The sequence below is a fragment of the Eretmochelys imbricata genome, chromosome 26, assembly GCF_965152235.1.
Source record: "Eretmochelys imbricata isolate rEreImb1 chromosome 26, rEreImb1.hap1, whole genome shotgun sequence".
In the NCBI taxonomy this organism is placed as follows: Eukaryota; Metazoa; Chordata; order Testudines; family Cheloniidae; genus Eretmochelys; species Eretmochelys imbricata.
In genome coordinates, this window is record NC_135597.1 from 12,240,861 (window position 1) to 12,268,608 (window position 27,748).

The following is a 27,748-nucleotide window of genomic DNA, read 5'->3' on the forward strand; positions in this document are numbered from 1 at the left end:
TGCAGTAGAGGAGAGGTACATTGACCAAGATGCTATGTGACCTATGCCAGGAAGATTCTCTATCCAGACAGAGAGCCCCAGCCCAAAGTCTGTTTATCTGGATTTGTTCCTAACGTGGATTCTGAGAAATGAAAATTGTCAGGCACAAAGGGCCAAATTCAGACCTGCTGTGAGTGCTTCCAGCTACCGATGCAAGGTATCGGTTATCTCTTTGGTTCCAAGTATTCTTTCAATTTCTTCCATAATGGGGAACCTGGTTTTGACAGGGTAACCCCCATCTTGGTGAGTACATGGCTGGATCTTGAGTGGAGAGAAGACAAAATTGCATCCCAACTAAGCACCCAGTTTGGGCCACAAAAGACCAAAGCATGATTCAAAAATACTGTGTAGACATGGTTCAGTGCCATGAACACGGCAAGGCTAAATGATGTTGTATCCTTGACTTGTTATGATCAGGAGTGCTTCAGTATGGCAGTGCTGGAGCTCTGTCCCCACCTGTCTTGCCTCTGTCTTCCTTCCTCTCCCATTTCAAGCTCTCTGCCCATTATCTTGGCCATGAGACTGCAAACAAGCTAGCTGTGACAGCATTTCCTTCCTTAAAGAAACCCAAGTCATTCCACAGTGTCAGTGGCATTTGACACCAGCCCAGCCATCTGCCTCTTCAAAGTTATTTTAGGAAAAGCAAAACAGCGTCCGGAATTAACACTGGCTTCCCATTACTAGGGCAGTGTTAAAACTGGGACCCACAGACCTCACAGCCCGCCAAAACCCAACTGCAAGGGAGATCAGGGACACAAGATGTAAAAGTGCAGGGAACTTAAAACCAGCACGGGATGAATGGCCCTGATTCTTTTGCTACATTATTTCAGATCCACACCACTATAACCGCAATGATTTCCAGGGGAGAATTAGGTTTAATATCTTTAATGGATGAAGACAATATTTTAAATGAGCCCCATTCCCTGATGTATCCACATCTCTGCAATAGTGACAGGCCTGTGTGGAACTAAGGAGACTGGATTCCATTAGGACAGGTGCCTTTTTGCTCTGAGCAGTGTGCGCAGTTGCAAATTGCTTTGCATTCCTACAGATCGCTCATGCAAGCAATTGGAGCATTTGGCCAACATCAATCAGTATTAATCATTTAGTGCATCCCGCTAGGAGGTAGGTTTTAGGTCCATTTTATGCATAAATTAATTAACAAAAGATGAGCCATACTCAAAGGTAATGCCTATTCCTTCATGTTTATACACCAGGCAGCAGAATAATAATTCTGATTATACAGGCATCAAAACTTAACAGCTCACAATCACCACAAATAGACCTTCCAATGCAGGGGGGGAAAATGGAGAGAGTTCAGGGAGCAGCCATGGGAAGGATTAAAGAATTGGAAAACCTGACTTATGATAGACTCAAGGGGTTCCATCTGTTTTCTTTAACAAAGAGAAGGTTAAGGGATGACTTGATCACCATAAGCTCCTATCTGGGGAACAGAAATTTGATAAGACTCTCTTCAGTCTAGCAGAGAAATGTATAACAAGATCCAATGGCTGGAAGACAAAGCTAGACAACTCCAGACTAGAAAGAAAGTGAAAATTTTAACAGTGAGGGTAATTAACCGTTGGAATAATTTACCAGTGGATTCCACTTCACTGAAGTTTTTTAATTCAGTCATGACTTGCTGTTTTTGTAAAAGATCTGCTCTTATTCAAATGGGAATTACTTCAGGGAAGTCTTATGACCTATGTTATGCAGGAGGTCAGACTATGGGCCGTCTGGCCTTAGAATCTATGACCAGCAAAACTGTCTTCCAAGGGCAGGTGCTGAAATCCTCACCACTCATTCACATCCAGGTGAACTGCAGATTAAACCTTATTCATTCCATCAGGGCTCTATATCAGTGGAGGGAGGCAAAATTCAGCCACCTCCAGCCAAGAACCAGGACACTAGGTTGGCATGTGACCCCCTTCACCCCCTGTGTACAACCGCCTCTCATTCTCCCCCCCCCCCCCAGTTCCAGGTTTTTTTTTTTTTTTTCAGTCTAAGAACTTGATAGTCGCATCTCCCTGTCTTGGTTGCACATTTACCTGGGACTAGTAGATCCACATAAGGACAGTCTGTAGCCACTCCCAAGGCCATTGTCAAGGTGACCTCCTGCTCTGCCCCAGCATGTGCCAGCCAAGGGACTAGTTTGGCAGCATGCAGAGCCTGGGGGTGTGGTGGGGCTTCCGGGGTGTGGAGGATCTAGCACTGCCCACCTTCTGTTGCCACTTCAGATAGGCTAGAGAGAGAACTTAAGTCTTGCCTGGGAGCAGAAGTCCCAAGCTGGCTTGTAGGAAAGGTAACTGTAAGAACTGAAATTTTGCTGAGCAGGAATCTGTGGTGTATTGTTAAAAATAGCTGTTCAGATATTTTTGCAATATTAACCGCAAAATAGGTGCAAAAGATGCAACAGATAAAATTGCCCAAATACGGGGATAAACAATGAGTAACTATCTGGAGAAAATAACCCAAGATAAGAAGTATGTGCCAAAAGAAGGAACCGGGTAAGGGTTAGTGTGATAAACAAGAAGGGAAAGAAAGGTTATACTTATCCTAAAACATCATGAGGAAGTAGAACTATGCAGCCTGGATGTAGGCTCTCAGAGAGCTACAGGAGCTGTTGGTAACTGTGTGCCTCTCTGTGTGTGAGCTGGCTTTGCTATTTAATCAATAAATCCAATCAAATAAAAATGGATTTATCCAAGGTTTGTTGTTGTTGATGAACTAATCCAGACTTGAGAGAAACCCCTCTGCTTAAACCTCTAATCACAGTTAAAATTTGTAATCGATTACTGGTTATCAATTCATTATTAATGATCAGGAAATTATCAATACGGTGCACCAGAGATTAGTTTCACCCTGTATGAGTGGTGTCTGCAGTGACACTTGCAATCAAGCCTTACACTTCCAAGGTATAATCTGAGGGCACAGATCACCAGCTGGGCTCAGGGAGAAATCTGCCCCCTCACCCACACTTCCCCCCATTGTGTAGTGTTGCAATTAGGTACATTGTATAATTTATATGCCGCCTTCTAAAACATCCAGCGCTGACTGCCGTTGGTGGCAGGATGCTGGCTTAGATGAACCAGAGACCCTCCGCAGTGTGATCAGCTCTGGTATGAGGAAGCTTGGGATTTCCCAGCCCAGCTTTTTCAGTGCAGCTCTAGTTTTGGCAGAGGGTGTAAACTGACAACAAAATCGAATGAAATATTCGGTGCTCGGCATGCCAACCTGGAGGCCCTGGTAAAAACATAAGTACAGCCATACTGTGTCAGACCCATGGTCCATCTAACCCAGTATCCTGTCTTTAAAAGGTGGCCAGTGCCAGATCCTTCAAAGGGAATGAACAGGGCAATTACTGCGTGATCCATTCCCTGTCCTCCAGTCACAGCTTCTGGCAGTCAGAGGTTTAGAGATACCCAGAACATGAGATGGCATCCCTGACCATCTTAGCTCATCAGAGAGAGAAGGTGGATAAGGTAATATCTTTTATTGGACAAACTTCTGTTGGTGACAGAGAAACCCACATTGTCCGACACAACTACACTGCATACTCCTTGGCTAATAGCCATTGACGGACCTATCCTCCAGGACCGTATCTAATTCTTTTTCTTTTAACCCAGTTATACTTTTGGCTTTCACGTGAACTGCTGGCACCAAGTTCCACAAGTTGACTGTGCGTTGTGTGAAGAAGTGCTTCCTTATGTTTGTTTTAAACCTGCTGCCTATTAATGTCATCGAGTGACCCCTAGTTCGTGTGTTATGAGAAGGAGTAAGTCACACTTCCTTATTTACTTTCTCTACACCAGTCATGATTTTAAAGACTTAGTCTCCTCTTTTCCAAGCTGAAAAGTCCCCGTCTTTTTAATCTCTCCTCATTTAGAAGCTGTTCCACATCCCTGATCAATTGGTTGCTCTTCTCTATACCTTTTCCAATTCTATGTATCTTTTTTGAGATGGGGTCACCAGAACTCCGTGCAGGATTCCAGGTGAGGGTGTACCATGGATTTGTATAGTGGCATTATGATATTTTCTGTTTTATTCTCTATCCTAATTATTATCTAGCTCTGCCAATTCATTTGTTTCTAATGCCTTTCCAGCCACCTGGTCGACTTCCTGCAGCAGAGGAGACTCAAAGGTTTGCCTCAGTGCACGATGGAGCAGCATTTCCCCTGCACGAATCACGCTGGAGTGATTTGCTGTTTGCTGCCCCATTAGGGTAATACACTTAGTCCCGTTTGAGATGAACAGCAGCGCTTCAGAGAAGAACCTTTCAGTGCAACTGCATGGTGGGCTGCAGGACACGTGGCTTGTACAAAACAGCCTCTTAAAGCTGCTGGTACATACAGCAGGATTCACCAAAATACGGGTAGCTAGATTCCACCTGCTCAGCCGTGGTAGGGTACACTAGCCTGGGGAGAGGACCCAGCGAGCCCTTCCCAGCAGGTTAATCGGCTGGCCTAGGACCCAGGCCGGAGCTCAGTTCCCATCTCTCTGACTCCTGACCTAAAGCAGTTTGCTTCCTCTTTGTGCTCCCCCATAATTTTTCCATTCTCCAACCCTTTGTCTGGGCCTGTCTGTTTAGATTATAAACTCACTCTGGCTGGATGTCTGTATAGTACCTAGCACAACGGGGCCCTGAGCTCAGTTGGGGATGGGTCAGCTAGCGCACTCGGCAGGAACAGTAGAACAATGGTGGCCCATCGATTTCCTGGATGGCTGTGTGGTGGAGGACACTGGCTACACTGCCTCACCCTCAGGGATGCCCTCCCTGCATGTCTCCCAGTCCTTAAGCATTGCTCCTTCGAAAGGTATCACACCTGCAGGCATGGTCACTCATGCAGGGCGTGTCCTTTGCTTTGTTTGTGCTGTCCAGGCTCATCAGAGCCACTGTAAAGCCCCATGGTCTTCATCTTTCGTAACTCGGGATAGGCATAGCTTTTTGGAGGAAAAAACAGCCTGAAGGCAGGGATAACGGAACACATTCACCCAATGCTAATTGAAGGACAAAGGCCCTGCGATCATCAATAAGTTGCCTTGTATTTTCTGCAATATCAACCCTTCTACAAGGATATTTCTACAAGGAACTGATAGAAAAATGTGACATTTTCGCTAAGTGTCACTGGTTTCCTGACAGCCTCGGTGAAGATAAATAGGTTTTAAATGAGGGTGATCCCAATGCAAGATGCAATGGCTCTGCCCATTCAAAGCCAGAGGCTTAGAACGCTTAGCTGGATATTTTTCTTCAGCTGACAAGACGCTAGACAAGCATCAAGAGTGCCAGCGTACCTGGGATGAATTCTAAACGGGATCACAAAGGCTTTTGTTTGAAAGAAATAGTGAGGAGAATGGATTTAGTCAGCCCTTGAAAAGAATGCCCAAGTTTTCCCAATTCTCCCAGAGAAACAGAGTTGCAAAGAATCTGCATGGAAAAGCAGCCCAAGCTTGTACTCCAGCAGCTGGGACTGTACAACAAGGGTTGGATCACTTGATAAATTACCCTGTTCTGTTCTCTTCTCTCCCTCTGACACACCGGTCATTGCTGGAAACCAGGATACTGGGCTAAATGAACCATTAGTCTGACCTAGTACGGCTGTTCTTATGACATTGTAGTATGAACAACACATAATTGGGAAGTCTCATTTTGTTTGCGAGCACTCAGAGCAGCCTGGAGGAAGCCTCTGATGACAGCAGCCTGCATTTGATTGTAGTTCAGCCTGGAGATGTGCGGATTGCTCCCTAACAGATGTTTTTTCCACCCAAAGACAGGGTGTCCTCTGTATCTTTACTGGAATTCCGAGGATTTCCCCCTCAAGCTGTGTAGCAAAATCTCTAGGCTAAATAGGACTCATGTTGGAACCAGTCAACATGGCTCTTTAATCACCCAAAGTCTTGTTTCACTCACATCCTTGCCCCTCCTTCATAACTAGAGAACCCTGGTTTAGCAGTGCTCCCAGGCTGAGATGCAAGAGAGTCGCTGAAATACATTCTTCTGTAACGCTAGTTTAATTCAGTCTGAGTTGATGCATTTTTAATGGTCCAACTGAAAGGATAATTTAGTTTCAGGGCTTGGATTAGGGCCTCAATTATGTAGCAATTCCAAGCACAGTTACTGAGCTGGTTCCACAGCAGGTACCTGCCTGGTGTCTTACGCCACACCTTTCATCTGAGGGCGTTAATGGTCCCATTTTACAGAAGAAGCTGAGTCATGGATGAATTCTGAGGGAAGACCTATTGGGTGAGCCAGGAAAAGAACCCAGAAGTCCTGACTCCATCCTCTGTTTTTATCACCAAGGCCTTGCCTACACAGAGGAAACTGACTGGCATAGCTACTCCAGAATAATTATTCTACGGTAGCTATTCCAGTGTAGCTCCCCTGTGTGGATGCTATTCTGGAAAAAGAGATTTTATTCTGGAATAATCACTCTGCCATCAAAGTGAAGTAATTATTCCAGAATAAAATGACTATTATTCTGAAGTAGTGTCCACAAAGGGAGCTATTCCGGGATAGCTACAGCAGAATAATTATTATGGAATAGCTATGCTGGTCAATTTCTCCATGTAGACAAGCCCCAAGATGCTTCCTTGATTGCTTCCTTTTTAAACAGTACTCCATTGTTTCGCCCCCAGAAGACAGACTATTGTACACTCGTGCATGTTCTATGCTGATTGTTGAAGTTGAGTGGGGAGGGGGAAAGGAAGTGTGTGCATGACACTGGGCCTAGTTGGATAAGATCACCTCGCCGTAAACTGACATCCAAAGTGGTTACCATGCGAGGAATTGAGGCAGACTGGAGAAAGTGCTCTGTTACTCTAAAATGTCTGGCAGAGATTAGCTCACGTGGGGTATTTATATTCGGACACCTCTCTGCAGAGAGATTATCAAAGAATTCACTGTGCATTGTTACTTCTCAACTTGGACACGGAGTCACAAGTGCAAGACCAAAGCATGTGCTTTTTGCTGACACGTGTAGAAAGATTCATAGATTATAAGGCCAGAAAGGACCATTGTGATCATCTAGTCTGACCTCCTGTATAAACACAGGTCATAGAACTTCCCTCAATTCCTGTTTTGAACTTGAATTTATAGTTTAGAAAAACATCAGTCTCGATTTTAAAAATGTCTACCACTAACCCTTGGTAAATTGTTCTAATGGTTAATTACTCTAACTGTTAAAAATTTGCACCTTATTGCTAGTCTGAATTTGTCTAACTTCAATTTCCAGCCATTGGATCTTGTTTACTTTTCTCTGCTAGATTGAAGAGCCCTCTATTATCAAATTTCTGTTCCCCAAATAGGAACTTCTCGACTGTGATCAAATCACCCCTTAGCCTTCTCTTTGCTAAGCTAAGCAGATGGAACGCCTTGAATCTATCATAAATCAGGTTTTCCAAGCCTTTAATCGTTCTCACGGCTGCTCCCTGAACTCTCTCCAGTTAACATCCTTCTTGAATTGTGGACACCAGAACTGGCTCTAGTAGTAATCGCACCAATGCCAAAGAAAGAGGTAAGAAACCTCCTCTGCTCCCCTGCTTATACAACCAAAGATTGCATTAGCCCCTTTGGTCACCGCATCGCATTGGGGGCATATGTTCGGTTGATTATCCGCTAGAGCCCCTGGTCTTTTTCACCATCACTGCTTCCCAGGAGAGAGTCCCCTCTCTTGTAATTATAGCAGAGATTCTTTGCTTCTATCTGTATGCCCTGTGCAGCATCTCTCAGCACGCATTAGAAAGAGCAACAGAATCAATCATTGTGCACCAAGAGGCATAAAATCCTCGTTCATTTCAGACAGGCACCTATGTTTTGGGGTTTATCTAAGTCTCTGGACCTTTGAGACTTCCCTGTTCCTCTAATACCATGGTTTTCAAACGTATTTGATTGCTCTCCCCCCCCCGCCCCCGCCCTTCTTTGTGTTTGTAGTAGTTCACCTTCCCCGGGCACCCAGCCAGCAGCCACCACTCTGGGTTGCCCAGCTCCGAAGGCAGAGTGGAGAGCGGCGGCTGCTGGCTAGGCACCTAGTTCTGAAGGCAGCGCGGCCGCCAGCAGCAGCGGAGAAGTAAGAGTGGCCTGGCATGGCAATGCCATACTTACTTCTCTGCTGGTGATGCTACCCTCAGAGCTGGGCACCCAGACAGCAGTCACTGCTCTCCAGCCACCCAGCTCTGAATGAGCGCAGTAAGTTGTTCCCCGCCCCCCCTTCCCTAACGCATCTCTCGCATCCTCCCCAGACTACATTCTACCATGTGCCTCAGTTTGAGAGCCTCTGCTCTATTACCTATGCTGTGGTATTAAAAAAAGGAGTGGAATGTCGGGCAAGCAGTATCCAAAGCTGCTACTGCCTTGTCCCCCTTCCTAATAGCAGTCAACGGACACCTGCCTGCGTAACGGAAGTCAGGATTTCGTCCCAGCTGTAACCTGTGGAAGTGCTTCGTTTCGTCAAAGGCAAAGGATACATGGAGAAATGAGGCTGCTCAGAGTCCAGGCTCCCTTTCTCTGGGTATTTATTAATGCAAGAAATAATCTGTTCCGTGATCTGGTGATTAAGGCCCCCCAAGCTGTTAACAAGTATTGGATCCTCACTCTGCCTCCAAGCTGAGTCTAAAGATTTAGGTTAATGACCTGCCAAATTCTGAAAACCCATTGGTTTAATTAGACTACAGTGCATGCTCCTGAACAAAGTAACAAGCCAGCTATGTACCGCCTGCCAATAAGTCAGTCACTGAAACCGTACGACAGGCTGGAGGTGAATATGGCAGTGTTTCATCGGAAGTTGATCTTTGCTTTCAGTTTCTTCCTCCTGCCCGCCTTAGATGAGTTTGTGATCAGAGCCTGAGCTCCTCTACTTTGCACGAAGAGTGTTTCGTGTGGGCAGTGGCAGGGCAAGCTTCCCTGCAGAGACAACCCACGCCTGAGAATAGTGGGGGTGAGGGCAACCAGCTTCAGCAGTGTTCGTGTCAGTACAAGCCAAGCATCAAATTTCGGGACGGGGACATGATCCCATTTGCCCCCCACGCATTGCCTCTGCTTCCCTTCATGGCTCCATGCCAGGGATACTGTGTATTTTGGCTGGGTTTTTGAAAGGAGCCTAAAGGGTTTGGGAACCTCACTACCTTAGGCTCCCTTGACGTATCCGGGCCATAATCCCGTGAAGCGAAGTCACCAAATACTGCCCAATTCCAGCAAGTCTTCACAGAGCTATCCCACCCTACCTTTTTTTTTTAATGTAGGCCATAATTACAAGATGGGGGCTCTATCCTTTGTACCTATTATCTGTCGAGATATAACCACAGCACGAGAATTTACAACGCGCCAGAGACTACCCAGAACTTCCCATCCAGCATGTTATGGATAACGTACCCAACAACACCTGAAATCGCATCTTCCATTCCAAAACAAGCACATTATTACTGACCCACCAAGCCACCCTCCCGGTTTCGACCCGCCACGCAGACTTGGACTATGTTGAGCCGGGTCTAAATAAGCCAGCCTATCAGGCTGACCAGCATTATTTCTTTGTGCTTCCATGTCTATCCTATTGTCTCCTGTTGTCTTTTGTCCTGAACTTAGATCAGAAGCTGTAGGGACAAGGGGCCGTCTTTTTGTTCTGTGTTTGTACCACGCCTAGCACAATGGGGTCCTGGTCCATGACTACAGCTCCTCGGTGCTTCGGTAATACGAATAATTAACAAGCTGTGATGTCGTTGTTGTTATCCATTATGCAACCACATTCTGCTGCAGCAGGTAGAGCCAAAGCTGGTATAACTGTGAGTAGCTGTGCTTGGGATTTCAGAGCATTTTCATCTTAGCAGTGGCTAATTTTGTCATGAAAGGCGTAATTAACATTCTCCTCCTTAGTAACTTGTTTGCTGCTCACCAGCGTCATAAGAATTGCCCAGGGCCTCTGAGCCAGTGTGTTGTCACTGTAACTAACAAAATGCAATTAGGGGATGAAACGCAGGGGGCATATTGAGCCTTCCGGTTGACAGACTGACAAGAGAACAAATTTCCCAGTCTCTGGCGCTCAGAGCGAGAGACATTGTCTCTCTTTATAGAACCATGACCAGATAAATTCACCTATTTGTAGTACTTGTTTGTGGCTTGTAGAGCAGAAAGAATGTAGCTAAGGAAATATTGAGAGCTATGCTTAATTTATTTTTCTGCATGAATTGTATGCTGAGGCTACATGTGCTTCCAGCCGTCCAAGACAATCCAGCCAAAAGCTTCATGGCTTCCCCAAACTTTTCACTGTCACAAATCCATCGATTATGATGTGTAAAGAGCCGCCATGTGTAATACGGTCTATGCAATGGCAATAATATAGATACGGTTTCTCATATCGCACATCAGTAGATTAATCTGCCTCACAGTGACACTTCTCGAAGGATTCAATCTGTGAACTAGCATGAGATAGTGTTGTCAAGTAGATAGGGCACTGGGCTGGGAGTCAGGAGATCTGGGTGCTAGTCCCAGTTCTGCCACTAACCTTCTGTGTAACCTTGGTCAAGTCCCTTTGCCTCCCACCCGTTCCATTTTGTCTATTTAAACTAAAAGGTCTCTCAGCAGTGACTGTCTCGCTATGTATTTGCACAGTGCCTAGCACAAGGGGCCTAAGTCAGGACTCTAGGTGCATAAATACAAATAATAAATAATACTAATTATCTGAACCTCCCAATGTTTGAAGTTCCCCAGTCGCTATAATTGACTAGATCATCTCTACTATGAATTCTGGGCCATTACGTGTCTCTGATTTGGGGCGCTGCATCAAGGTTTGATACCCTTTAAATAGCTCTTAGAGAAATATTTGCTTTGGCTTCAACCAGTTTGATAATGAGTTTAGCAACCTGAACCCTAGCTGATCATTCCTCTGGGTTTTAGATCGCTAATGTCTTTTTGAACTCGTGACATTTCACTCACCCTCTGATTAAGCTTCTACAGAAAGGAAGTGAAACAGCCAGCCTCCCTGACATCAGAGGTGCAAAACAAAGATGGCTGCACTACTGTCAAAGCAGTGGGGTCACCCAGAACCTTGAAATGCTAGAAATAATTAGAAGGAACCTCAGTAGGTGGAAAATATATGCATGCTAGATAAACTCCTACCAGGTCTTTCATCTGCCAGTCTTGCTCAGGCTTTATAATATACACATAGAGAGAGAGCACCTGGGTGATTTGATGTTAAAGTGTTTGTTTCTTGGCATGAGTTTAGGATGGTTATATTACTCGTTCACAAGTGGCTTAAGTGAAAATTAAGGAGGCATTCTGGAGCTCTCAGTGTGGCCCAGTGGCTAAAAGAGTTAATATGATCCTGGGGTGTATAAAAAGGGGAATCTCAAGTTGGAGCCGAGAGGTTATTTTACCTCTGTATTTGGAACTGGTACGGCCACTGCTGGAATCCTGTGACCAGTTCTGGAGTCCGCAATTCAAGGAGGTTGATGAATTGGAGAGGGTTCAGAGAAGACCCAGAGAATGGTTAAAGAAAACATCCCTTATAGTGATAGACTCAAAGAGCTCAAGCTATTTAGCTTAACAAAAAGAAGGTTAAGGGGTGACTTGATTCGTCTACTACGAGCCACATGTTGAATAAGTATTTAATAATGGGTTCTTCAATCTAGCACAGGAAAGTCTAACACAGTCCAATGGCTGGAAGTTGAAGCTAGACAAATTCACACTGGAAATAGGGTGTAAATTTTTCACAGTGAGAGTAATTAACCATTGGAACAATTTACCAAGGGTCGTGGTGGATTCTCCATCACTGACAACATTTTAAATCAAGATTGGATGATTTTCTAAAATCTCTGCTCTAGGAATTAGTTGGAGGAAGTTCTCTGGCCTGTGTTAGACACCTAGATCAGAGGTTCGCAACCAGGGATCTGGGGCCTACTGGGGGGCCATGAGCAGGTTTCCACCAAAATAAACCAGAGAACAGGGCCAGTGTTAAACTTGCTGCAGCCCAGGTCAAAAAGCCAAAGTTCGAGCCCCACTGAGGGCTGAAAGCCAAAGCCAGAGCAACTTAGCTCTATGGTGTGGGGCCCTGGGCAATTGCCCTGCTTGCTACCACCTGACACGTGGCTTTTCATCTACTGGATATGCAGAAAAACAGTTGTTGTGGCACAGGTGGGCCATGGCATTTTTTAGCATGTTGAGGGGGGGCCTCAGAAAGAAAAAGGTTGAAAACCCCTGGACTAGATGATCACAATGGTCCCTTCTGACTTTGAGTCTGACCCTCTTCAAGATTGGCCCCAAGGATGGGGCAGCATAAGGCTAAAGGGCTGATTTGTACTAATTAGGGCTGGGTTGATGGTTTAGAAATAGATTGGTCAACTCTTAAGGAAAATTCCTACAGAAGTTTATGTAGGGGGCCATCTCCTTTCTCTTACCCATGCTGGAGAATTTAAAAGAGAATCCTATGCCTGCTATAAAATTTTAGAAGATGGTTCAAAATGCCCTTAGGAAGGATTTCATTCGCTATTGAATTCAATAGGATTTTCAGAGTAGTTTTTAATATAAACCTATTGGCTTCCACCACAGGATTTTTGTTTTATAAGCAAAGCATGTTTGACCCAGCTGTTCTAGTGTCCTATGAATCTGAATTTCTGTGAGTTTAGGTTCAGCAGGTCTTAAATCCTGCATGGCAAGGTCATAATAGCATCCTGGAGGAGCCCATACACTCCAAAGAAGCATATCTGCATTTCAAGTTAAGAGAGGGTCAGGTATAATGGAGAAATGGCTGCTGTTGGCACATAATCATGGACATAAGCGCTGGAAAGGATCTTTTCAGTCAGCTGTTCCATCCCTCCCAGCCAACGCAGAACTATTCTGTACGGCACTGTACGGTTTTAGGAGCTTTGCCAAGTTTGCATGGCCACCTTTGTGAGGCTTTTCCACAGGCTAACATTCCTCATGACAATGAAGTATTTCCTTTTCCTAACTTTGTGCCATTACTCCTAGCTTTCCATCCTTGGCCCACCCTCGCCAATTCTTCTACCGCCTCAAAGTATTTACTTGGAGATGGTTCTCATGCCCCTTTCAGTCATTGCTTAGCCAAGCCATCCAAACTCTTTTCATCTCTCCTCCTTAAATCCAAACCCTTAATCATTTTAGTTACCTGTCCCTGAATTTCCTCCATTTTGTCAGCGTCCTTCTGATATAGCTCCATTTTGCCATTTCCTTCCAGAATTGTACTCGCTCTATGAAGCATTTTAAGACACAGTTCACATGAAAGGTGCCATACAAAATAAAGCTGCATTAAACTACAAGCATAAATAATGCCCTAAGAGGAATGCACAATCCATCTGCATCCGCAGAGATAGGACAGGATATTCTATCATCCCTTCAATGAAATTTCCATCAAGAACTAGCTTTAAAGGACAGAAAACAGCCAGGCACAGCAATGGCTCTGGTGTAGCATTTTGATCATCGGTAGTACCACATCCAGTTTAATTTATATTTCCATGTATTCAATAGGATTTAGTTACCTAGGGCCCTTATGCTGAACAGTTCCTTAATCCACAAATGAGAACCTTACTCACTCTGAATAGCACTTTACCCATGAGTTATCAGAATCTGGCCACCAATAATCTTAGTTGGTTTTATTTATTTGTATTTTTATCTCCATTTAGTTGGAGTCTTCCCAAGAGTCTTCCCAAGCTGATCATAGAAGTTAAACTGTAGAAAATTCATCAAAAATTTTCCAACAGAATTTTTCCATTGGAATATGTTGCTTTGTCTAAATGTTCTGTGGGAATGTGTGGGAAAAGTTTTGTTTAGGGGGGAAAAAGTCTAAATGAAGCATAAAGAACATTTTGATCTCTGCTGAATGGAACATTTTGATTTTTTGTTTCAAAAGTTATTTTTATCACTTATAATATAATGTAAAACAATATAACACTGCAAAAAATCTAAATAAAAATGAAAATTTTCAATTAACCCAAAACAATTTAAAAAAAAAATCATGTCATGGATACTTTGAAATTTGAGGTCTCTGTTCTGAATCAGAACAAAAGCAGATTTAAAAAGTGGGGAATTTCTCTGCAAAATGGAAATTTACAGTTCCTGCATAACACTACTGAATTGCACATTGGTGCAATGAGCCAAATTTGTCTATGGTGTAGCTCTGGAATTAGAGCATGGATAAGTGTGGCCCAATTAGTTCAGTAGGGATAAAATACATTACCTGCAACAGCATCTTTGTCATGATCAGCCAATATGACTTTCTTTTGCATTCAAGCTTGGTCAATACTTGTATGGAAGGCCTTCAGAGAAAACCAACCTATTGTTCTGTACTGACCTCATTTCCCTCCCTCCTATTCAACTGCCTAAGAAGGGGTACATGAGAGAGAATATTTAAAAGTTCTTGACCTTAAGTGTATGTACCTTGCCTGAAAGAGATAATAAATCTATTGTTGTGTAAAGTAAACATACAATGGATGCAGTATCATGGGATATTATAGGGTTTACTTACATCCTTTCTAGAATTAAAAAAAGAAAATTGGTAACTACTTGTACGCTCGTATGCTGCATTGTAAATGGAATTGGATGCTTTTGTTAGATCAGAGGCTGTATGGTCCAGTGGCTAAGGCGCTAAATGCAGAGTCAAGAGCCCTGAGTTTTGTTCATGGCTCCACCACTTTGTGTCCGGGGCAATTCCCTGCAGTTCTGTGTGCCGGTTTCCTCAACTGGGGATAGTGATAACCTCCTTTAAGTGCTCTGAGATTCTCAAGTGAAGGAAGAGCTATAGTGTATAAGGGCTAAAATATTGCCATGATACTGAATCTTGCTTCAGGGGCTCAACAAACTTAGGAGAGGGAAGACATTTTCGCCATGGAATATAATAGTGGGAATATTTGTATGGGAACCCTCCCACAGCACTGAGTAGGTGGCATACATTGAAATCAGGTGGGTGTATCCCATCAAACCAAATGTCCTGTGATTGCCAGGGCCTGCACCCCTTCCCATCTTTCCCCGCCCCCTTCTGTGTCTGTGTATATTTCACAGTTTTTTCCCTCTGTAGAATGCATCCTTTCTATGCTGTGTAGCCTCCCCCCCCCCCAGCCTTGCTTTTCACTGTAGGAAAAGGAAAGACTCACGTTTTTTCATATGCCCTGGTGTCGTGCTCCGGCCATTCCAGCAGACACACCACCCTGTTGGGAAGCTCTGCTGTCATAGAGTAATAACCCTGCGGGAACGCCAGCAATAAAGCCAGGAACCAAATAATGCCGATGACCACCCTGGTGGCTGTGGCTGACAATCTGGGTTGCAATGGATGGATAATAGCCATGTACCTGTAACAGAGAGAGAGAGAGCAGGGCTTTAAAAATGAAGCAGTGCAATGTGGCACGTAAAAGACATGGATTCTTCTTCAATGAGACTGTTAACATAGTAAAGGAACTTCTCCTTGGGATTGCAGGTAGCAGAATCTGGCAGCACAAGAATAGCTGAGATCTGTTTATTTTGTAATGATCTCTGTTCATGGGGTTTGAACCCATGACCTGCAACGTTAAAGCACCATTTGAGCTAAAGTACTATCTCTATATGGACAAGGCAGCAGAGGGAGGATGCAACACACACATACACCCATGTTAGATAACCCCCCCCCCCAAAAAAAAAAAGAGTACTGCTTATTGGCTTGTTTGATAGTGATTTGGTGGCATAAAGTTGTTGGTTTCTCAATTAACTGGTGTTTTCTCAAGTCTTTTTTTCAAACTCCTCCTTTAATAGCTTTTTACCATTTTGGGGAGGCTCTTTCCCATGGAAGCGCATAGAGCTTGGTTTCCCTATCTAGTTCTAGCCAGTTTGGGATGAAGAATGATTTGCAGAAGTTCTTTGCATCATTTTGAGTAAGGAATAAATGTGACAACACCGCAACACATTCATAAATCAGAACAGAGGGGAAATTCAACAAATGGTGCGCCCAGCGCTACATCTGATCTGTACAAAGTGATTGCTTAATCCAGTTCCTAACAGACAAGTAACCATAGTTCTCTTTCCAACTGGTGCTAATGAGTAATCTCAGCAGAGAGACAAAGGGATGAATCTGTAGCTACTTTAAGGCCCCCATCAACGTAGTATTGGAGCATCTAATAATTTCTATCCACACTGCATCTCTGTGAAGTAGGAATATGTTGTTTATCCTCATTGTACAGATAGTGAACTGAGGCACAGAGACACCATTGTGAGAAGGAGCCAGATTTTAAAAGGTATTGAGATACCTAACTCCCATTGAAATCAATGGCAGTGCAGTAATTAAATACCTTTAACAAGTCAGACCAAGGGCATGCAGGAAGACTGTGGCAAAGCTGGGAATTGAACCAACATTGTCTGAGTTATAGCCTGTTGCCTTAACCACCGGACCATCCTTCCTCTTTGAATGCCCCAATGGGAATAGGAATGGGGTAACCCTCTCAGCCCTTTCTGTGGCTGCAGTTCATAGGCATGGGTTACAGATATCACTGACAATTTTGAGGTGTCTCCCAGGGTAAGTAAGTAATAACCACATGGTTTTCCTCAGTGGATTCATGCTGCAAGGAATTTGGGGGGGAAATCGTCTGAGTGCTGCTGATCTGGCAGTTTTTCCTTGTTCATTTCCCTTACTTCCTTTGTCATGGTGAGTATATAATTACATGCAATTTATTTTATTATATAGTGTTAATTCCTTTTCCTGACTTCAGGTATGCAATTTTTGTCAAGCCCAAACCTCAGTGCATCTGATACTTTTGCCATACAAAAAGAGGGGTTATTTTGTGCCTAAACCCACAATAGTAATTTGTGTCTGCTGAGCTAGTCAAGCAGGTGTTCATGTTAAATGTGGCGCTAAATTGCAGCCAGAGCCATTACGCCTTTCTGTGTCAGAAAACCTCTGTTACTTGTGTGTACAATTTGTAATCAACATTAATACCTTTAGGCAGGTTGCAATTTCCCAGAACTTGCTGATTATTTATTTTTTTCTTTAGAATAAAGCCAAATAGGAGGAAAGGGGGGAAATCTGTATATCTTGTAGATTTGTTGGTGGTTTTCTTTAAATAATGACAATGATAAATAATTTCATAAGAGCTCAAAAAGCAGGGATAATATGCGAAAGGGCTTATCACTGGTAAAGATAAATAATATTGAAGGAAAAAATAGTGTCCCTGCTAGCTGCCCTGAAGTAGCAGATGCTGATGCCTTGCAGGATAGCTTCCAGTTGGAGGAGAAATCAGTGATGCGGTGTCTGGGTGTATTGTTAATGCAACTGTTTATTTACGCAATATACACCAGTCCTTGAACAGAGGTAGTCACAAACAGCATGCAGGCAATCCTTTTTTCAGGAATCTCAGCCAAAACTTGAATGTCCACTTCCTAAGGGCAAGAATTGACTCTGGTTAGAGAGATTAAGGCAGAGAGCAGCCTCTCTGTTTGCCACAGCTCCCTTGAAATGGAACATCATCACAAAACAATAGTGCAACATTTCTTCACAAGCTGATCAGTGCGTGTAGGCTGAGGGAAAGAATTTGTAAAACCGTGTGTAAGGGTGCCACTGGTGACACCTGCCATAACAGGAAATACTGTATAAAGCTGTGGATATTACTGTGACATCATATAGGGCAGTCATTCTCAACCTTTCCAGACTACTGTACCCCTTTCAGGAGTCTGATTTTTGTCTTGTAAACCCCAAGTTTCACCTCACTTAAAAACTACTTGCTTACAAAACCAGACACAAAAATACACGTGTCACAGCACACTATTACTGAAAAATTGCTGACTCTGATCTTTGCCATATAATTACAATATTTATATTCCAATTGATTTATTTAATACGTACATTTCAGTGTATAGTATACAGAGCAGTATAAACAAGTCATGATATGAAATTTTAATGTGTACTGACTTTGCTAGTACTTTTTATGTAGCTGCTGGCTGTAAAACTAGACCTATCTAAATGAATTGACAATACCCCCTGGAAGACCTCTGGTTGAGAACCACTTTTATAGAGGGTGAATGTCTAAAATCTTTTAGATCACGTGATCTGTTTTCTCAAATGCAATGAAAAAGGTAAAGTTTCAGTTACGTGTTGCAAAACTAGAAAGCTCTGGGAAAGGAAAAAGTGACATTAAGGCTAGAATGGGGCTTAGGAGACTCAGATTCAAATCCTGGCTCTGCCACAGATTCCCCCATGTGATCTTGGGTAAATCACTTAACTTCTCTGTCTTAGTTTCTCATCCATGAAAAAGAGAAAAAAAATTGTCCTGTCTATTTAGATTGTAATCTCTTTGGGGCATAGACTGTCCCTTGGAAATGTTAGTCCACTGCCCAGCAGTTGTGCCTGGTCTTGGTTAGTGATATTGTAATACAACTAACTAACTGTAGTACATAAGGCTGGCTGCTTTTACTACGACAAAAACAGAGGGTGAAATTCACCTTTCTGAAATCTGGTTGTGCAACGCAGATGTTAGCCAGCCATTTTGGAAGGATTAATTGGAAATGGCAAAAATTCCCGCTTGCCTCAAGTGCTTGGGGAAAAATGTCCTTTTCTGGTCCCAGGAAACTGACTCTTGGTTTCAGCATGCGTACTGATGCATATGACGTCTCATACTTGGAGAATGAAAGACACATGCAGAGGAGTCTCACCATCTGTACATCCAGTAACTCCGTACTATGCCAGATTTCTGCTTCCTGCCACTTCACTTGCCTGCAAAGTAGCTCTTTTATATCACAAATTGAATGTAAATATTTCTGCAGCTCAGCGTGGGCTTTTAAACCCTCCCAGAATAAAATGGGAGATAGGCACAGTCTCTGTTTTCTGTATTATGGATCCTGAGTTGCCTTGAATCTCTCAAGCTACTAAGCAGCCTTAGGAGAAGCTACAGTCTCCATAGAATTCATGAGTGATGCAGAAGGGACGGGCTGATTAATGCAAAACAAGAAGTTATTAAACAACACACGTCTCGTGTCAAATGGAGGAAAGAGAAACTCTCCCTTTCCTCCCAGACGGGAAATGTTTCCAAAGGGACGTTTCTCTTGTTTACTGGTCGGAGACTCAACTTCTGCATCCCAGGCTGAGCCAAACTCCCCTCTTGTCCCATAGCGCTGCCCCAACGGCTGCAGTGGAATCGCAGTAGCATAACCAAGAGGAGAACTTGGCCCTTTCTATTCACGGCTTCAGTGACGCCTCGGGCAAAGTTACCTTCTATTGTTGTTCTGGCTGTTTTAAGGCTGCAATGTTTATCTCTTCACCCCATTCTCCTTTGTTTTTGGTTTTCCTCCCTATGGGATTGGGATGTAGAATAGCTCAAGTTTCAAGGTTTCCTTTTCTTTATTCTGCCCTTGTGTTCATGCCTCACATGCACTCCCAGGCTGCATCTGTATTACTATTTGTAACACAGCTCCTAGGCAGTCCCTGCCCCACGCAGCTTACAGTACAGTCCTCGTCTCTCTGAGGACTGGATGTGTTCTCCTTCAAAGCCCTTGTTCAACATTTAAGTTTCCCAAAGTGGGGAGCAAGTGTTGTTAGAGAGAAAAAAGAAGCACTCCCTCCTTGATGGTCCATGAGCTCCCCTGTAAAATGGACCTGGCAGCATTTTACAGCAGAGATAGGCTCAAGCCATAACACTTGGATCCAGACTTTAACACCCCAAATTTAGAGGCGTATTCAGATCTGGAGTTTGGGGTCAGGCCTTTCTGAAGATGGGACCATTCTTCACCCTCAGTGTATGAAGTCAAGTTCTGATGCAAATGCCTCCCTTTCTCCCCCCCAACCCCAAAATTGGATTGAGGAGTTTGCCTTGAGCTCACCTCAAGTTTGCGGTAATGGCTCAAAACATTAGTGCTTACTATATGGTGGCTACCATTAAGGCTATTAGCAAGAGGGCTGTTGTGTTTTAATGGACTGAAATGAGCTGTGACCCCCACTGCATGGTAGCACATGCTACATCTGAGATGGCTGAGCACTGGTCTCCTTTGTAAACCCATTTAGGGCTTGACACAGCAAGGTCCTGAGCTCATCTGTTAGGTGCTGAGCACCCTCAACTCCCACTGATGTTAGAGCATTGAGGGCAGTCAGCGTCCTATAAGAACAGTCCACACCTTTCAGGACTCAGATCCTGAGACAAAATTCTGTGTTTATGAAAATGAATCCATTGAAAGCTCGGAGCGGTAAAGAATCTCACCGCAGAGGAGGAATCATGGGAAGGGGATTACACTAGAATTATTTACAGCTGCAGAAATGCAGGCATAGCAATGTGGGGCTTTTTGTAATAAATTCCCTGCATTACTATGTGGTCTGTCAGCCCTACTATTGCTGATCCTAGCGCTCAAGCTGACAGTCAGAGCCGAATTCTTCCAGCCCATCAGCTCACAAATACTCCGAGCTGCTGCATTTGGTGTTTGATTGGCAGGAGTTGAGTTTTCATTTGTAAAATTAAAATGGACAATGTATCGCCCTTTCACGAGAGATTGACCCACAGCAGCGGGGGGGAAAAAAGAGAGAATGTTATGTAGAAACATGCAAGAGATGCACCTTGCCAACTATGTGCCTCTACCCATGGGTACCACAAAGCCTTATCAGTCTCTCTCAGCTTATCCAGCCTGATAATTATCCATCTGAAGTCTCCGTCAGCCATTTGGTACCTGAATTCAAATCTAGTTCTAAAGATGCAAGTAAGTGGAGCTTCCCGGGCTGCCCTGGGGAGAATATTTAACAATCTAATGAATCTCACTGCGAAGGAATTTTTCCACCTACACAGCTGAAATGTTCCTTTTTTTCATTTTCACCTCATTATTCCTAGCTTTGTTTGCTGGGGCCACTCCAAAAGAATTCCTCTTCCTTCTGGATGCCTTTTGAATTCTTGTTGACAGTTACGTCCCTCTGTCATCAGCCAGCCAAGCTACACTATACATTATTCCCAGTCCTTGTTGTGACCATTAATTCAGAGTGTCTCAATTTTTATGGTACCAGCTTGAGACACTGGAGGCTTGATTTGCAAGAGGGCCGAACTCCCGTAACCCCACCTGCAGACGACAGGAGCCACCGGTTCTCAGCACCTCTGAAAATCAGGTCCATGGTGGCTCAAGCTGGACACCTAAAATTGAGGCAGCCAAAATCAATGGCCACTTTTGAAAATTTGGACCCTAGGACTCTGTTTTCAGCCACATGTGGGGGAGGAGGTATTTTTTAAGGCACTGTAAACAAGTTGGACACCACCTGTGTGCCCCCCTCAGAGACTGGGGTGCCTCTGCCTTGCCCCACTCTTTATTCTCTCTCTTCTAGGCCCTTTTACCCAGACTTCACGTTTTGCTCATCCAAACAATGCCCTTATTGGGGTCTGGGTTGACTCAAATAAAACAAATGCCAGAGGGAAAACTCGGTCCCAACAATCTGTTCCAGGGCCTGGCTCTTACCTCAGAGCCTGGATGAGAGGAAAAGTCTCTTTATCAGTTCTTAAGAGGTGACCTGCTCTGGGGTTGGGCTTGCAGCAGCCCGGCTCAGGGCTGACTACTCCCTCACAGATTTCCCAGAGTCAGCACCCCTCAAGGACTGCTTCAGCTCCCTTTATAAGGAGCCAGATGTTCAAGCTCCCTTCCCTGCACCACGTTTCTGGCTGGCTCATACAGCAAGCCAGCTCCAGGCTTCGAGTCTCCTGCAGGCAGCTCCCTCATGCCTTCTGTTCTCTGAGTTAGGGGCCTAAATCCCCTTGACTTCCAATGTGAGTTAGGCACCTAGCTAATCTATGCCTGGGCACCTAAAGTTGGGCACTCAATGGCCTGATTTGGAAGGATGGCAAGCATCTTCAGCTTCAATATAACCTGCAGATCCCTCAGCACTTTTGGAAAATCATAACATCAGACTGCAAGGGAGCTCCTGGGTCATCGAGTGCAGTCCCTGCTATCACAGGCAACCCCACCATTCTATCCCCCTCATAAACTTATCAAGTTCTGTCCACAGTAAGGAAGAGATTTTTCTGAAGCCATCCAAGTGATTCACTATCACAAATACCATTGACAGTCCATGGGACTGGCGCTTCGGAGTCACGGAGGCGCTTCAAGAAGCTTCCCACCCTTTCGCGAACAACCTTGTCAAAAGTGTCCCTGGACTTGGTTGCCCCAGCTTGCGGTTGCCCGACATGAGATGCTTTAAAGGGACTGGATTTGAGAACGGATGCTCAGCATTTCTGAAAATTGGGCCCCTTTTAAGGCCTTTGGAGTTGGCAAACAAGAATGAAGGTGCCTGCAATCCTTAGTTGCTTTTGAAAATTTAGGACTTGAGGCCCAGATCTTCAAAGAGAATTTAGGCTCCTGATTTCCATTGAAATCTATGGGAGTTAGGAGCCTGCATAGCTTTGAGGGTTACCTACATACCTTTGCAAAAAAGAAAAGGAGTACTTGTGGCACCTTAGAGACTAACACATTTATTTGAGCATAAGCTTTCGTGAGCTACAGCTCACTTCATCGGATTTCTTTTTGCGAATACAGACTAACATGGCTGCTACTCTGAAACCTAAATACCTTTGGCTTTCAAGGCAAAAGTTTGAAACTTGGGTGCCAAAATGTAGGTATTTAAGGGTTGAGCACCTGCAGGTCTCCTAGATTCCAAGGCCAGAAGGGACCATTATGATCATCTAGTCTGACCTCCTCCATAAACAGGCCGTAGAACTTCCCAAGATAATTCCTAGAGCAAACGTTCCTATTGACTTTGATGCAAGAGAAGGATAATCAGCCCCTCTGAATGTGAGGTTTTCTTTGTTTAGGTGCCTAGCTATGGATTTATTGTGGGTTCATCCCAGTATGAAAATTTTGGCTTTGAGTTTAAAAATTGGGCATTTACTTCCCTTACTCAGTGCTCAAGTGCCACTTTAAAGGATTTGAAGTCATGACGTAAAGCAGACCCATTGTTTGCTGGGCTATGCAGTTTCATTCGTTAATAGCGGATTGCAATCAGACATAAATAACCGCTTTTACATCTCAAATCAACTTTCTGGCAACACATCTAGAGAACTTTCCTTCTCCGTTAGTGCTTCACAGCTGTGAAAACTGTCCAGATGATGAAATGGACAAATAATTGTCATAATGATGAAATAAAATCCAGCCAAATGGCCTAGAGATCCCTTTAATTGTCATCAATTTGTCTATGACACTGGCTGCTGGAGTGCTCATGATGGAGGCAAGACACCAGAATAAATGTGGCAAGTCCTTTGGAGGAGGAAAAGGCACAGAGCGAGTGTGAGAGACAGAGGGGAAAGAGGCAATACCGCACAGGCATACTGATGAGGAAAAGCAATTCAGGGAGAAGAAAAGAAGGTTAGGGGATAGCCTTGGGACTTAGGAAACCCCAGGTTCAGCTCCTTGCTCTGGGCAAGGACCTTAGGCCATCACTCAGGGCTGGCCTACGCTAGAAAGTTAGGTCCACCTAGCTGTGTCACTCCAGGGTGTGAAAATTCACACCCCTCAGAGACGTAGTTAAGCCAACCTAAGCCCACCTATGCCTCAATGTAGACAGCACTAGGTCAACGGAAGAATTCTTCCTGGGGCCGGTTTTGTTCAACGTCTTTATTAATGATCTGATTGATGGGATGAATTTCACCCTCAGCAAGTTCTCAGATGACACTAAGATGAGGGTAGAGGTAGATAAGGTGGAGGGTAGGGATAGGGTCCAGAGTGACCTAGACAAATTGGACGATTGGGCCAAAAGAAATCTGATGAGATTCAACAAGGACAAGTGCAGAGTCCTGCACTTAGGATGGAAGAATCCCATGCACCGCTACAGGCTGGGGACCGACTGGCTAAGCAGCAGTTCTACAGAAAAGGACCTGGGGATTACAGTGGATGAAAAGCTAGATATAAGTCAGCAGTGTGCCCTTGTTGCCAAAAAGACTAATGACATATTGGGCTACATTAGTGGTGATTATTCCCCTCTATTTGGCACTGGTGAGGCCTCATCTGGAGTATTGCATCCAGTTTTGGGCCCCCTACTACAGAAAGGATGTGGACAAATTGGAAAACGTCCAGCGGAGGCCAATGAAAATGATCAGGGGGCTGGGACACATGACTTACGAGGAGAGGCTGAGGGAACTGGGGTTATTTAGTCTTCAGAAGAAAAGAGTGAGAGGGGGATTTGATAGCAGCCTTCAACTACCTGAAAGGGGGTTCCAAAGAGGATGGAGCTCGGCTGTTCTCAGTGGTGGCAGATGGCAGAACAAGAAGCAATGGTCTCAAGTTGCAGTGGGCATGGTCTAGGTTGGATATTAGGAAACACTATTTCACTAGGAGGGTGGTGAAACACTGGAATGCGTTACCTAGGGAGGTGGTGGAATCTCCATCCTTAGAGGTTTCTAAGGTCAGGCTTGACAAAGCCCTGGCTGGGATGATTTAGTTGGGGATTGGTCCTGCTTTGAGCAGGGGGTTGGACTAGACACCTCCTGAGGTCTCTTCCAACCCTGATATTCTATGATTCTTTGATCAACCTAGCTACCATCTCTCAGCGAGGTGGAGTTACTATAGTGACAGGAACCCCAGCGGCACAGCTGTGCGTCTGCAGTTGTGCCACTGTAACATTTCTAGTGGGGACATACCTTAAGGCTACTACGGCCTAAGTCTTGTCAATGGGACTTAGACAGCTGGGACCGGAAGGGCCAGGTTTTCAAAGGTATTTAGACACCCAAGATGCAGATATGTGCTTAGGAGGACTTACATTGCTGCCGAAGCAGGTAAGGAAGCCAAACCTGCTTAGGTGAGTTTGAAAATCCCACTAGACGCCTTCCTGTACCTTTAGGTTCATAAGTACGTTAGAAAACCTGGCCCTAAGTCACTTTTGAAAATTGAATTTAGGAGCCTACGTCAGTCAGGTGCTTTTTTTACCCTTAGCGTCTCTGAGCCTCAACAACCCATCGGAAAGAAAGCTGAGATATTTCCCCGCACATGGGTGTTGAGAGTATAAATACAATAAAAGTAAAATAAATACAATGCTCCAATACTATGGTAATGGGAGCCATGAAAGCATTTCAGTTAGATGGAAATGTCTAAACATATGATGAAATTATACCCCGATTTCATATTAACATATCTTATAATTATATAATAACGGTATCACTGTGCAGAGAACAATTATATCATTATCACCACCGTCTCTTTTTTCTTTCTTGACATGAACATTTGACGAGAAATACAAGGGGGAAAATGTGATCCTGCAACCTCCTTAACTCCACGATAAGAGCATAGAACCAGGGCTGTCAGCTCACATGCATTTGTGAGAGAAAAGTATCACATCCTCCTTGCCAGTTTGACAGCTGATCTCTCCCTGCCCATGCACCAAACATGCTGGCAGGTTATGGAGCAGGACTATTGAATTTAGTAGCAGTGAGCTCATTCTTAGAGAATTGTATCCCGGAGGTAGAATTCTAGAGGGCAGCTCACAACTTCCAGAGATTAAATTCTACAGTTTTTAAAGATACATTTCTATCGAAACATATTGGGTAGGGGGTATATAGCTTCTTCTGAAGCAAACAGCTGCTCTTATGTATTAGGATATGTCTGTACTGTAATTGGGAGCGGGGGGGTGTTTCACACCTGGAATAGACATACCTGAGCTAGCTTTAATCCAACTCGGGTACTGATAGCACACAGGCTAGTTCCTCGAGTGATTACCCGGGGTTCCACGCTGCTCTGGGACCAGAGATAGAGAGATTAAAGTTAACTCAGCTATGGCCATTTGAGTTGTAATCGCAGGGTGCCTTGTATATTATAGAATCAGGTATCTGATTTTCGCCCACGCAGGTCCTTGCAATACAGTGTGTGAAATGCCTTGGTAAGCAGCACAGCTCTTTCTCATCTTCTCACCTAGATTCTCTCCACATCTCATTAACCCCATTGATTACTCCTGATTTACACCAATGTGAGTGGGAGGTAAACCAGGCTTTCTCTGTTTCTATATGAAAACCATTGAACGTGCCAGTAATTTTTTTTTCCTGCAACACTCAGAGATGGGTCTGAAGCAAAATCCCAGAGCTGGACACTCCTGAACTGCCGGAAGGAAATCCAGGCTTTTATGGTTTAGGCCCATCTCTATACAGTAGTTTCCCTCGGGGTGTATCTGAATGGGAATTTCCTGTCTCCTAGCCTTGCTTCTCCTTCATCTCAGCTCTGCTTTGCATAGTGCAGTTGGCAGTCCCTTCTCTTTACCAACTTTGCCCAAGCCAGAGTTTAGGGAAGACCCTCTTTGGTGACATTAGGTAGCACAAGCCCTTACTCTGGGAGTTACAGACCCAGAAAGAACCACACGGTCAGTGTGTGTCCAGCAGCCTCAATGAAGAATCCCTCTGTGTATTCATAGCAAACTAAATCTGTCTCTTCTCTGACCCAAGGGACACAACCCAGAGCCGTACTAATCCTGGGCTTGCAGTTTGTTGCCATGGAATGTGCAATCGCTAGGTACATATAGATATTCACACCCTGAGTTGCCAAGAAACAGCAATTCAACATAAACAGTTCCTGGGTATGTTCTGAGTGATGTTTATTCTTATTATTTCTGATTTTCAGTGTTTACTTTTGGAACACAGTGGCTCATTTGGGGGGGGGGGGGGAATCAAAATTGGGTTTTATTGGTATTTTCAAAAATTAGTTTTTCTGGATTTCTGTTAAATCTTGTATCAGAGGGGTAGCCGTGTTAGTCTGTATCCACAGAAACAACGAGGAGTATGGTGGCACTTTAAAAGACTAACAGATTTATTTGGGCATAAGCTTTCGTGGGGGGTAAACCACTTCTTCAGATGCATCAGTGTTTTCCCAGTCATAAGAAAGCTTATGCCCAAATAAATCTGTTAGTCTTTTAAGGTGCCACCATACTCCTCGTTGTTTTTGTTAAATCTTGGTCTCTCTTGCACCTCTTTCTCCCAGGGCTGAGGTTGCAGAAAAGCCACCACCTATCTCAAATAATTTTCAGCCCTGCACAAATGCTAAATTTGTTAATTCTTTTGTTTTTTAAGTAAAAACTTCTTTCCCAACACTTTTCTGCTTTGGGGGTTCACTGAGCTTAACCTAAAACAAAAATATATTTCAGGGAGGAAAACGCAAACTGGAGGGGTCATGTAGGGCTCAGAGCAGGGAATTCTGGAGCATTCTATCCCAGTTCTGCCATGGAGTGACTGACTTCATATGCAGTTTGGTTATAGCCATGGCAGTCCCAGGATATTAGAGAGAGAAGGTGACTGCCTTTTATCTTTTATCTTTTATTGGACTAGCTTCTGTTGGAGCGAGAGAAAAGCTGTCGGGCTACACATAGCTCTTCCTCAGGTCTGGGAGAGGTACTCAGAGTGTCACAGCTAAATACAAGGTTGAACAGCTAGTTTAGCATAAGTAATTAAGGCAGAGGTTTTCAGACGGTGGGGTGTGCCCTCCTATGGTGTTCCTTGACTTTAGCAAAGCTTTTGACACGGTCTCCCACAGTATTCTTGCCAGCACGTCAAAGAAGTCTGGGCTGGATGAATGGACCATAAGGTGGATAGAAAGTTGGCTAGATTGTCGGGCTCAACGGGTAATGATCAATGGCTCCATGTCTAGTTGGCAGCTGGTATCAAGTGGAGTGTCCCGAGGGTCGGTCCTCGGGCCAGTTTTGTTCAATATCTTCAGAAATGATCTGGAGGATGGTGTGGATTGCACCCTCAGCAAGTTTGCAGAGGACACTAAACTGGGAGGAGAGGTAGATACGCCGGAGGGTAGGGATAGGATACAGAGGGACCTTGA

At 44.3% G+C, this 27,748-nt stretch overlaps 1 protein-coding gene across 1 annotated transcript in view; it reads right to left on the minus strand.

The window, feature by feature from the left end:
* The window catches only part of LOC144257578 (substance-P receptor-like), a 91,773-nt gene that overhangs the window by 33,765 nt on the left and 30,260 nt on the right, over positions 1–27,748 (minus strand). Inside the window, exon 2 of the mRNA XM_077805562.1 lies at positions 15,130–15,324. Within this exon, the coding sequence (XP_077661688.1) occupies positions 15,130–15,324 (195 nt within the window). The remainder of the gene's footprint in view (positions 1–15,129; positions 15,325–27,748) is intronic.